This window comes from Dipteris shenzhenensis, chromosome 8 (genome assembly GCF_047967505.1).
Source record: "Dipteris shenzhenensis isolate YYH24624 ecotype China chromosome 8, Dip_SZ_1.0, whole genome shotgun sequence".
NCBI classification, from domain to species: domain Eukaryota; kingdom Viridiplantae; phylum Streptophyta; class Polypodiopsida; order Gleicheniales; family Dipteridaceae; genus Dipteris; species Dipteris shenzhenensis.
The window spans coordinates 19,586,595-19,597,753 of record NC_141603.1 but is presented as its reverse complement, the minus strand read 5'-3'; the positions used below and the strand labels follow the sequence as shown (position 1 = coordinate 19,597,753).

At 42.2% G+C, this 11,159-nt stretch overlaps 1 protein-coding gene across 5 annotated transcripts in view; it reads left to right on the top strand.

Annotated features, from left to right (window-relative positions):
• The first annotated feature begins 2,426 nt into the window (after nucleotides 1-2,426).
• The window catches only part of LOC147899233 (kinesin-like protein KIN-13A), a 40,694-nt gene continuing 31,961 nt past the window's right edge, over nucleotides 2,427-11,159 (top strand). For 2 of the 5 annotated variants that reach the window (XR_015541435.1, XR_015541434.1), the window contains exons 1-9: nucleotides 2,427-3,799; nucleotides 4,066-4,296; nucleotides 5,076-5,288; nucleotides 5,480-5,587; nucleotides 5,860-5,937; nucleotides 6,755-6,836; nucleotides 7,039-7,201; nucleotides 9,617-9,919; nucleotides 9,998-10,216. Coding sequence is in view for 2 of the 5 variants with exons in the window: in XM_087378365.1 (XP_087234491.1) it covers nucleotides 3,602-3,799; nucleotides 4,066-4,296; nucleotides 5,076-5,288; nucleotides 5,480-5,587; nucleotides 5,860-5,937; nucleotides 6,755-6,836; nucleotides 7,039-7,201; nucleotides 9,617-9,919; nucleotides 9,998-10,216 (1,595 nt within the window). In the remaining 3 variants the exon portion in view is untranslated. The remainder of the gene's footprint in view (nucleotides 3,800-4,065; nucleotides 4,297-5,075; nucleotides 5,289-5,479; nucleotides 5,588-5,859; nucleotides 5,938-6,754; nucleotides 6,837-7,038; nucleotides 7,202-9,616; nucleotides 9,920-9,997; nucleotides 10,217-11,159) is intronic. The other 3 variants (XR_015541433.1, XM_087378364.1, XM_087378365.1) reach the window with 2 other exon arrangements.

Sequence of the window (11,159 nt, the reverse complement as noted above, 5' to 3'; positions counted from 1 at the left end):
GAGGAGCTCAAGCAGCAACCAGATGTTGTCGAAGGGATAGGGTGGTTTGTAAACCACCCCTCTGATGTGAATAAGCTATAAGCAGAGTGAGCTAGGTGGGTTGCTAGAGGGTTCCCTTGAGCACGGGAGCTGGGAACTCGAGTAACTCGCTCAGGTTTGTGGGGTGTGGGCTGGAGAACGCGTCCATGGGGCCTTAATCTATGGATCAACATAGTTGATCAAGTCGCAAGTGGGGACGGCAGGGTCTAACACAGGAATGCGGGCTTATGGAACACACTGAGCAGGAACGCGGTCTTAAAGCGGGCAGAAACCAAAATCAGGAAATGTGACGAGAATATGAAGGATTGAAATTTGTAAGGAAGTGGCACGTGGCGGGCAGGGAAGGGGTCCGGATATGCAGGGTGGGTGAGGGTTGCGTGGCCGGCCTTGGTTGAGCCTTGATTTGTCCCACATACTCAAATGCAGTCTCAGAATTCAAACAGCGAAAGCACGAAATTGACCAGTTTATTATTTTTGCCGCAGAAATTCCGCCTTCGCTGAGTGCTCTCTGCGGGAAAAGCCTCTAGTTTTCTTTGGGTGCGCCCTGTCGGATGGGATGAATGTGGGAATGCTGCGCGTGGAGACGCGGTCCTCGAGAACAAAAAAACTGCGCCGATTTCGCTACGTTGTATTGTAGTTTTGAACTTTGAAACCACAAAGATGAGAGAATACTGTAGTGTGCAGAGGAGATCAGAGGAGTGGCATTTTCTTTTGCTTGGTGTGGTGGGTGATGGTCATCTAAAATTCCACGGAGAAGATGAGCAGCCATGATTCCCGTGGCGAGCGGAGTACGCCATTGCCGGAGAGCATGCTGTGAATCGCTCAAGCAAGCAACAGAATATGGGCGATGGGGCGATGGAGACGATGATGAAAGACACCTTTTCCTGCATTTTGGGATCGGCAACGATTCAGCAGCAAAAACAACCAACTCATCGAAAGCAAACTCATCAACCATATAAATCATCTTCCTTCCTGGAAATGGACATTTTCTAATTACACAATCTAGCATAATTAGGCTTCAATGAGTTTTTGAGGATCACATTCTCAACACTCATGATCTATCTATGCACACTCTAAGGTCCAACGCATGCACGCGTGCACACACACACACACGTTGAAGCACAACTTGTGCGTGTTCTAGTGACGGTGTGCAGTGACTTGCCCAGGTCCTGAATCTGCTCACGCGATTTTGAACAAACCGGATGCTACTGTTCAACTCCCCCTCTCCACACTCTACAGTTGGAAAAACTGGTCCACCCAGCTTATACTTTAAAGGGAAAGGAGAAAAATTTCACAAAAAACAAACGCTTTAGCTTCAAAGATTTTCCCAAAAAATAAAATACACTAGTTTACCAAAACCTTTTTTTTTGGGAGAAAAATACTAGAGAAGATATTACAAAGTAATTGAAGCTAAAAGCTATCAACCAAAACCTTTATTGTGCCATGTTCACATAAGAAGCTTCATCCTCCCTTTCTATTATGTGGGTGATTAGAGGGTCCTTCTCACATCGGAGCCAACAATGTTGGACATGTGGGTTCAACCAACCTTAGACTCTTGCAAGTGAGGATAAGTACTTATCATCAACTTTATGGATGATGTGCTTAGGTTGAAAGGGGGTCCTCTTGTTGATGTATCAGCTTTGAGTGTTACACCCATGGTCCACTACGAGGGGCACCTCTGCATGGAACCTATGCTCTTTGAGCAGAATTCAAATGAGGGCAGTTGCTCTGGTAGGTAGAGGCCCTATCGCCTGAGGTAGTGTTTCTCGACATTGCAAACTTGATTAGGATTTAAGGAGCTTTGAGGTGGGTTGGCACCCATTCATCGATAGATAAGAAAACTCTCACCAGAGTGATCATTAGTAGCACGATTTCAAAGGGTATCGGTTTTAGTGCCGCTAATTGCAATTCAACTTTGCACTATTAGTCTTGCATTTTTGGCATGTGGCCTGAAAAAGGTGAGAACAACTTTGCTTTGTAGGGCCATGAACAATGGATCTAAGAGAGGGGAAAAAGCCTCCTTGTCTCCATCTCCAAGCTAACTAATAAAGCTCTCGGGAGTGAAGCTTCTCTGCTCTAGTCAAACTTACCAACTGAAGAGTTTGGATCGCTCATCCTCAAATTCCTCATGCTCAATATAATGGTGGGAAACCAGCTGCAGGTACCTCTACTGCAGAACCTGGCAGCCATGAGGGGGTGTGTACGTAGTGTGCCTTTAAAAAATCCAGGATAAAAATTCACAGCGTTTATAGATCAATTTCTGATGTCAAAAACTTGCTTCATTCATTGTTTTTTGTCTAAATTTCCATCAGATCCACACATATATGTGTATGTATCTACAGTCATATTATATTCTAGAGTCATATTATATACTCTGTTTTGCTACAAGTAGCCCTGTTGTCTCTGGCTCTGTGCCCCAATTTACCAGCGAGCTAAATCATTTCAATCTTTGATACAAGCTCTGTTTTGGCTTTAAAGTTCTTTAACACCAGACTGCTAGCAGCATAAGGCATTGCCATCTTCAATTTTTTGATACAAGCTCTGTTGCTGTAAAGTACAGTAACACCTTAAAACCCACCGTTTCTCTCTGTCTCTCTTCAACATCTGAAGACCCCCCATTTCTCTCTGTCTCTCTTTCTCTCTCTCCTTTTCTGTCTCTGTGGCCTTCCTACTCCCCTGTTCATTTAAGCTTGTTTCCCCTCCTCTTGTTCCTCTGGGTTGCTCTTTTGCAGCTTTTACTCCAAAAGCCCTCTCCACTTCTGCTGCACCTAATAAGCACCTGCTGCCCACTCCAACTTTTACCCCTTTGAGATTTTCTCTGTCTCTCTCTGTCTCTGTGTTCATTTTCCTCCCCCTTGCTGCACAAAGCATCAGATCATCATCATCATCAGCATATGAGAGGAACAGCACCAGCAGTGACTTGCTGCTCTTGCTCTTCCGAAGCCTCCTCCCCTTCTCGATTGCTCTAGTTCCCGTCTCTGTTCATCTCGTGTCGGCTCTTCGGCCGTCTTGCTCTGTCGTTGCTCCCTAAGCATCATTGCATCTCATTTGGGCGATCGAGCTTTCATAGCCCCCTCCTCTTTTGTTTGGGCAGGAGCATCTTCTTCACCTGTGAAACTCTTGGGAATCGTCCACCACGAGGGGGGCAGCTCCTCTGCAATCACCCCCCACCAGGGGAGAGCTTTGTGTGGATCGTCGCCTTTGTCTGGTTTGCACCTGCTTTTTCTCTTCCTTGCTGCCCGTTTTAATCGTTATTTTAAACTTCCTCCCACCTGCTTCCCTTGTCCAAAAGTCGAAACTTTGTATCATCGCCTCCTCTTCTTCCCCCTTGCTTCTGCCATAATCTGTCGCCCCAGATCTCGGATTTTGGCTCCTGGGTTCTCTGAATCCGCGTCTGCTGCTTCAATGAGACCATACACTTTCCAACTTTTCAGTTCATCTGTTTTAATAACCGCAGGCCCCTGACTTTGAACTGCGAAAACGCCTTAGATCAGGCCTTCCCGTTCCAAATTCCTGCCTTCCATTGCCTATCGGCCATCGGTTTTTCGCGGCATTGAGCGCCATGGGTGGGCAGGTTCAGCAACCCAGTACCGCTTCTCACTATGATCACCATGGGAGCCTGCATTCCGGCTCACACACGGGAGATGCAGCCGATGCTGTCATGGCTAGGTGGTTGCAGTCTGCAGGGCTTCAGCATTTGGCCTCTCCGACGGCTTCACCTGCTTTGGATCCTCGTTTTCTTCCGAATTTGCTGATGCAGGTAACCCATCTTCCCCTCTCGTTCATGTGTGCTCGTTGAACAATGTAGCTTATTGTTAAGGCTCGGATCAAGAGCGTTTGAGGTGCTGTACGGAAAGCCAAAATGCTGGATACTACTTGGAGTTTCGATTCGGAATGTCTGTATGCGTCGATCTGTAGCTCTTTACACGCTTACTCGAACGTCTTCCAAGGATTTTAATTTAAGTGGCTCTGATTCTGCTTGTGGTTAGCCAGTTACTAACATATACATACAAAGCATTGTGTTAGGATTATGCAAGGCACGGCGGGCAAACTATGGAAGACAGGCAGAAGCTGTTTAGGCTGATAAAAACTATTAGCAGTGGCGTAGAACCTGCTGCCGAACCATTGACACCTCCTCCATACGGATCTGGACGGCAGAATGGTGTGGATGGGCTGTCTTCACCTGAGCTGCGCGGAGAGATTGGGGCTGGAATTTTGGACTTGCATTCCATTGACGACATCGAACTTTTGTCGGAGGTATGTCCGCTAGGTTGCTCATGCTAGCTGCTCATGTTAACCAAGCGCCATAAGCCTGTGCTTCCTATTATCTATGCTTTTGCTATTTGGAGCAAGAAGCTATCCTTTCTAAGCATTTATTTTTTGCGACTTTTACATGTTATCGAACAGGAGGGCCACAATTGAGGCCTGCAGTTGCCTCTTTGCTGTTTGCTTGATATTAACCAATGGGTTCCCTTGACGCTCTACCTAATAAATGGGATTTGCATTCAGTGTCTCTCTGTTTGATATTTTCTATTAAAACTAGTAAGAAGGGGTCTCACAACCGTTGGTTATGAGGCCTCGAGGTGTAACATAGGTGTCTAGCTCAAACCTGAATATGTCATGAAGGTGTCTAGCTTAAACCTGAATATGTCATGAACGACTTCCAAGTTTGTTCTTTGGTATCTTTGAAACCCTGCTTCTAACTTACAGTGGGTTCAGTTATGCTAATGTCGCTCCGTGCTCCCATCGTGTCTCCTGTTATACTTCTCATGCAATTAAGGTATGAGGGCTGAAGTACAATGACAATTGCATCTTGTGCTTACCTTGATCAACTGCTAGCCAATATAATTGCAATTGCTTATGGTTTACATGTAAAAAAGCATTGTATTTTCCCCCTCCCTACCAGGGAAAACTGTTACCCGTCTTAATGAACAAAAATGAATTATCGATGAGATTTTGTCTTCAGGTCTCCCATGTGCATATTGAAAGAAAAGTGACCGCTTGCATGGTTTTAATGTCTAGCAATGTAATGGCAGGATGCTATACACGAACCTTTTGAGTCCTCTCCCTTTGTCACGGTGACAGAGAGAGGGTATGAAAATGAATCTGAAGCTCTCTGGTCAACTAATAAGCCTCAGAGTAGCAAGCAAAGAACCAATAACGAGAGTAGCCCGATGAGAGCAGCTTTCATTGAGAAGGAGGTGACTGGTAAAGACAGTTCAAGTGGCCTTGCAAGGATCAAAGTTGTGGTATGCTGTTCTCTCCATCTCTGTGAACAATTGCAGGACTGGAAATATTGCTCTTGCCTAGTGGCTATAGTTTCCATTTCACTCCACATCCTTTATTCTCATCTGGTTGACATGCAGGCAGCCTCAATATTGACCCGTGGATTTAGACGTTCTTGTATATTTTAGTGTAAGTTAACTACCTTTTTTTGCAGGTTCGGAAAAGGCCTCTCAACAAGAAAGAGTTATCTCGCAAAGAAGAAGACATTGTCACAATTGATGGGAACGGATCTTCCCTTACTGTTCATGAGCCCAAACTGAAGGTGATGAACTACATACATGCACTGGGAGGCTGAGTAGCTGGGAGCTATTTAGGTGCTAGAAGCGAAGGTTTTGAATAATTGAAGTAACTGTGCCTGATATGATAGGTTACTGTCAATAAACATGCACCCCCCACAATCCTAAGGTTTGACAAAAATACAATTTTGAGTGATAAGGTGAAGTATGGCGGAGTGGCCACAGGACGTGATGCAAGGGGGGGGCATGCAAAATTTTTTTTTTGGTAGGCCTTCTCACACCTAGTGCTACTGTGCAGGTTGACCTTACAGCATATGTGGAGAAGCATGATTTTGTATTTGATGCTGTTTTGGACGATCAGGTTACAAATGATGAGGTAAAGTTTGCTTGGATATGTTTCTATGGCTATGCCGTGCAGTTCTGAATGCAGCTTGTGAAAAATGAGCTCTATGTTGTGAAGAGAGTGTGGGGCTTCTTGTTAAGATGCACACTTATTTCTACAACCTGGTTTTGTTACACTCTTTCTTTGTTCATTTATTCTTTGCCCTCGTATCTACCGGGGATTTAGTTTCTTGCACTTCTTGGACATCCAAGAAGGCATCACCAGAGAACTGGAAGTTCCTGTCCTATTCTTGGGTAGGCACCCTAGTTATCAGAGCATGCTCTATGGTTTATGTAGAGGCAAAATCAGAATGTAATGTTTTTTTTTGCACGGGAATAAAATGGCATGCAGTTGTATTCAGATACTTTTCATCTGACCTGTGTTACACTGCTAGCTGCATTATATTTTCCCCCCTTTGAGCTGATCACCTGTTTTTCCACAGCTTATTCATATACTGATGCCCAATTTTGATTTGGCTGTCATGTCGTGATCTCTGCAGCTTGTTGTTCCAGGGTCTTAATAGGAGAACCTCAGTCTTTCTTTGAAAAATGACCTTGGTTTCCGCTCTATAGAGTATCTTGTCAGAGTCTTTTGAACTTTTTATTACAATCTGATCTCAGTCTTGCACAGAATTGTGACGGTTTAATTATTGGATGAGATTGTTATGTAATGTTTTGATAGTTGTGGTTGTTGTTAAGTGTATGACAGCATTTTTGTAATTGTCATATGATATGTAATGCTGAGTGACTCTAAAGCCTTTTTGAACAGTTCGCAGATAATCAAACTGTAATACATTCTGCTTTGTGTACAGGTGTATAGAGTAACTGTTGAGCCAATCATTCCTACCATATTCCAACGAACAAAGGCAACTTGCTTCGCTTATGGCCAAACAGGTGTGAGTTTTATTAAATTAAAGTGCTTCTGTTTTTGTAATCCCCCTTGTATGACTTTAGAGCCATTCTTCAGACATCTGCAGGTCTAGGCTGTTCAAGTTGATTTTTCTGTTTCTTTGTGTTACAACTTGGGAAGTCCTGTGGTTCTGTATCTGACAATCCTTGACACATGAACTGTTTCTTATTTGGACACTTATTGCAGGGAGTGGAAAGACTTTTACCATGCAGCCTCTACCTCTTAGAGCCTGCCAAGACATCCTTCATATGATGCAGCACCCATCTTACAGAAATCAGGGGCTCCAATTATGGCTTAGTTTTTTTGAGATTTATGGTGGGAAGCTCTATGATCTTCTGAATGATAGGAGGTTTGTAATATTCAACTGTGCATTCTTTTTGTCATGTTTGGATGAGCTTCTTACATGACTCAGTTTTGCGTGTGTGGGAGATTGAGGATAGAAGCTCTTTGAAAGTGTTTATATTAGCTCAGGTTATTTTGCAGATAATCCTCTTTTAATAAACCAAAGCTTCACGCAACTGTGCAGTGCATAAAATGTCAAAACCTTCCAAGTCATTTGCGAGAGGCAAGAGAGACAATGTATATTGAGATGTGCATTTATATTAGACATACCTGCATATACACCAGAGCACAAGAAATGTTTCTAGGGTTTGGCCTAGAAATGCCAGGCGTTTCTTTTGTCGAGGAAAATCAGAAAAAGCAAGAATAGAAGGACAAATGGTATACTTTAAAATGTAGTGGTCTGGAGCCAGCATGGGATGGCTCCACTTTCTTTTGCCCACTTGCTGATTTTTTTGTTGCATGATGGTGCTAGACAGGACTGGGCCATTAGCTTGCTTACCATAATTGTCATGTATTTACTTGTGTTTTGCTCATCCCCCTACTGATAGTGGGGACTATAATCGGAGTTTTCCAGTCTCTTGGGAAACTCACTTGTGTTTCTTGGCTTGCGAGGCAGTCAATAGAGCGAGCAAGAAAAAGCGAGTGAGCCCAAAAAAGCGAGCGACAATTAGTTGAAGTGGTTGGAAAATCAAGCAAGCAAAGAAAGAATCTAAGTTTTTAATAAAATAATTGCTTGAAGTACAAAGTATTCAAAAAGGTGGTTATGTGTCACAAATTTTATATTCTGATGCACACAAGTTTTTTAGATGGTGCAAAAAGGCATGATATTCATCTAAATCATGCCTTGTCATTTGATTTGATATGTAACATTATGCCATTTATATTTGATAATCAAAAGATGTAGGGACGTTAAAAACTCATCTTTTGGGCCAAAACAATCAAATGTTGACATCTTGCCAAAATATAGGGATGTGAAAATGTCCTCTTTTGGGCCAAAACAGGGAGCGCGTTTTTGATTTACAAGTCCAAACGGGGTCATGTTACATATCAAATCAAATGGCAAGGCGTACTTTAGACGATTATCGTGTCTTTGTGTACCATCTAGTAAAATTTAATGCACCAAAAAATGAATTTGTGGCCAATTTGCTACATTGGTAAGATTAGTGGGAGGTAAGAATAAATCATTAGGGAAGGATATTTTTGCAGTAATAAAGAAACATGGGTTTTGTTCCAAGAGTGAACAGAGTTAAAAAACCTAAGCATTTACATATGCATGGAATCTAGACTAAACCATGCAAGGAGTCCTTGGAAAGATGATCTCAATTACTCTAGTGGAAAGAGAGAACTTGATTGCAGTAGGGTTTGTCTTTGATAGTTAAACATACAAACTGTCTCATGGATGATGTGAAATTAGTGTTAATGGCTTTAGAGTTATATGCATGTTTAACCTTCTGGCATTGAGGGAACGTATGCACTTTTGAGTAAGTTATTATTTTTTGCTACTAAAATGGGGGATTTATAAATTTTTTTTTGTTTTTTATCGCTCGCTTTTTTTGGCTTGCTCGCTTTTTGTCGCTCGCTTTTTGGTAATCCTCTTGGCTTGCCATGCAAATGAGAACTTGTCTTACTCCTCCCATTAGCATCTCTATTACATGACCTTGTAAGTTTGGTGCCTTGCACTTTACTGATGCCATACCTAGATTGTGTCATGAATGACCTTGATGGAAGTTTTCCTTTGATGTCCTTCATAAAGCTTCGAAATATGCTGCCATTTCTTCCTAAGTTGTCTCCCCTTTTGGAATGTATTTTCATGGACCCAGATAGAAAGAAAGAAAGAAGTGTTTTTAAACACTTGTGGAAGGCTTAAAAGTGTCTATGAGGCCAAGTTTGAAATAGAAAGAAACCCCTCGTAGGTGTTTGGCATACTCCTAAAGACCTAATGGAAACACGATAGTATGGCATCATGTGGAGATCCAGTTTTCCAAACAAAACTTGTCATAAGCTCTATGGTCTGATTCTGCATGGTTGTGTGCAATGTGGAATATATTTGACTTGTGTAGTCTTATATCTGAGATGACCAATAGTTCACAGCTCTATAGCTAGGCTTGTATCTGTCCTATCCCATCTATTCCTGTTATTCGCACATATTCTTCACAAAGTTTTGCCATGTTTATATATGAGCACAGGATGGCATGACGCGTCCATCTCCATTTCGTTTATATCTATTTCATCTATCCTCAGTGAGTCGTTTCCCTGTGAAACATGCACTCCTATTTGCCCATTTGCAGTTCTGGCATTGTGATCAATTATTGTTAGTACAAAATGACAGACCCATAAGTTTCAGTTTTATGATCTGTAAATCTTGAAATCCCAGCCTGTTGTACTATTAGTATAAAAGCTCTGAAATTTCTCTTAATTGCAGGAAGCTATGCATGCGAGAGGATGGCCGCCAACAAGTTTGTATTGTAGGTTTAAAAGAATTTACAGTCTCAGATGTGGAGCTTGTGAAAGACTACATCGAGAAAGGGAATGCGTCACGGAGTACAGGATCAACTGGAGCAAACGAAGAGTCTTCTAGATCCCATGCAATTCTTCAGCTGGTCATTAAAAAACATTCCAATAAAAAGGAGGAGAGGGGTGGCAAATTGGTTGGGAAGTTTTCATTTATTGATCTGGCTGGCAGTGAAAGAGGAGCTGATACTACAGATAATGATCGTCAAACTAGGTAATGTATCAAATTTTGACCACTATTGTTAAGAAGTGGTGCCTCACAGGTTCATCACTAATTGGTTCTGAATTGCAGAATTGAGGGGGCAGAAATCAACAAGAGCTTACTTGCTCTGAAAGAGTGCATAAGAGCGCTTGATCATGAGCAAGGTCACATCCCTTTTCGAGGAAGTAAGCTAACTGAAGTTTTACGGGACTCTTTTGTTGGTGACTCTCGCACTGTCATGATCTCTTGCATTTCTCCAAATACTGGCTCGTGTGAACACACACTCAACACACTCAGATATGCTGACAGGTATATGCTGGCACTCTGTTAATAGATTACGGGGCAAAGGGACTACCATGTTTGTAGCTTCATATTAGGAAGGAAAACAATTACATGATATTTTTACAGTTTTTGTTGAATGCCGATTTTAGCCACACAATTTGCATGGTTGGCAACATCTTTATTGGAATGGTTGGCAACATCTTTATTGGAATAAATTGATGTGTGAGAGACATAAACCCAGTGCTACTCTCACCTTAGCTGCTATGTACGAGCTTCAGCACTATGTTTGGTTGAACTGCAGTTTCCTGTATGCATGCATAATAAGGTAACAGAGCTATATGTCCTGGATGCACGAGTACTTAAGGGCAGTTATGAGACATGCCCTGAAGATATCCTAGCATGGCCTGTTTTTGCAGTATGGATGGCATTCTTGATGGTTTGAAACCTTCGTCTGATCTCTTTTGAAATACAAACAATTCACCTTTTTCCATGGTCTGTGAGCGAGGCCTTAAAGAAAAGCTTTGAGGGCACATTGTGTGCATTGCATTTATGTATGTTCCCATTATTTTTTTCCCCACCATATCACTTCCCTCAGTAAAGAAAATCAATAAGAAAGATTGTGAGGGCTTGAACGTTCCAGCCTTAAATATGATTATACAACCTGATCTATCCGCCTGACTCAAATTCTAAGGATGAGATAAGAAAAGAATCTTACCAATTGAAGCGTTCCTCGTGGTTTGTATAATACCAATTCCCACATTAGAAAGAAATGAGAAATGCTCAAAAAACAAACACTCCTATTTTGCTCAATGTTGTGGAAGAGCATGTAGGCTCTCCTCACATAACTACGAGGATACATCTTTGTGAGAGTATTTCTCATGTCTGTAAGACAATCCCTTCAGGTGGTTAGTGCGTAATTTGTGAGCATAGTTATTGTTTAAACTCCGTACAATAGACTCTGACACCATTA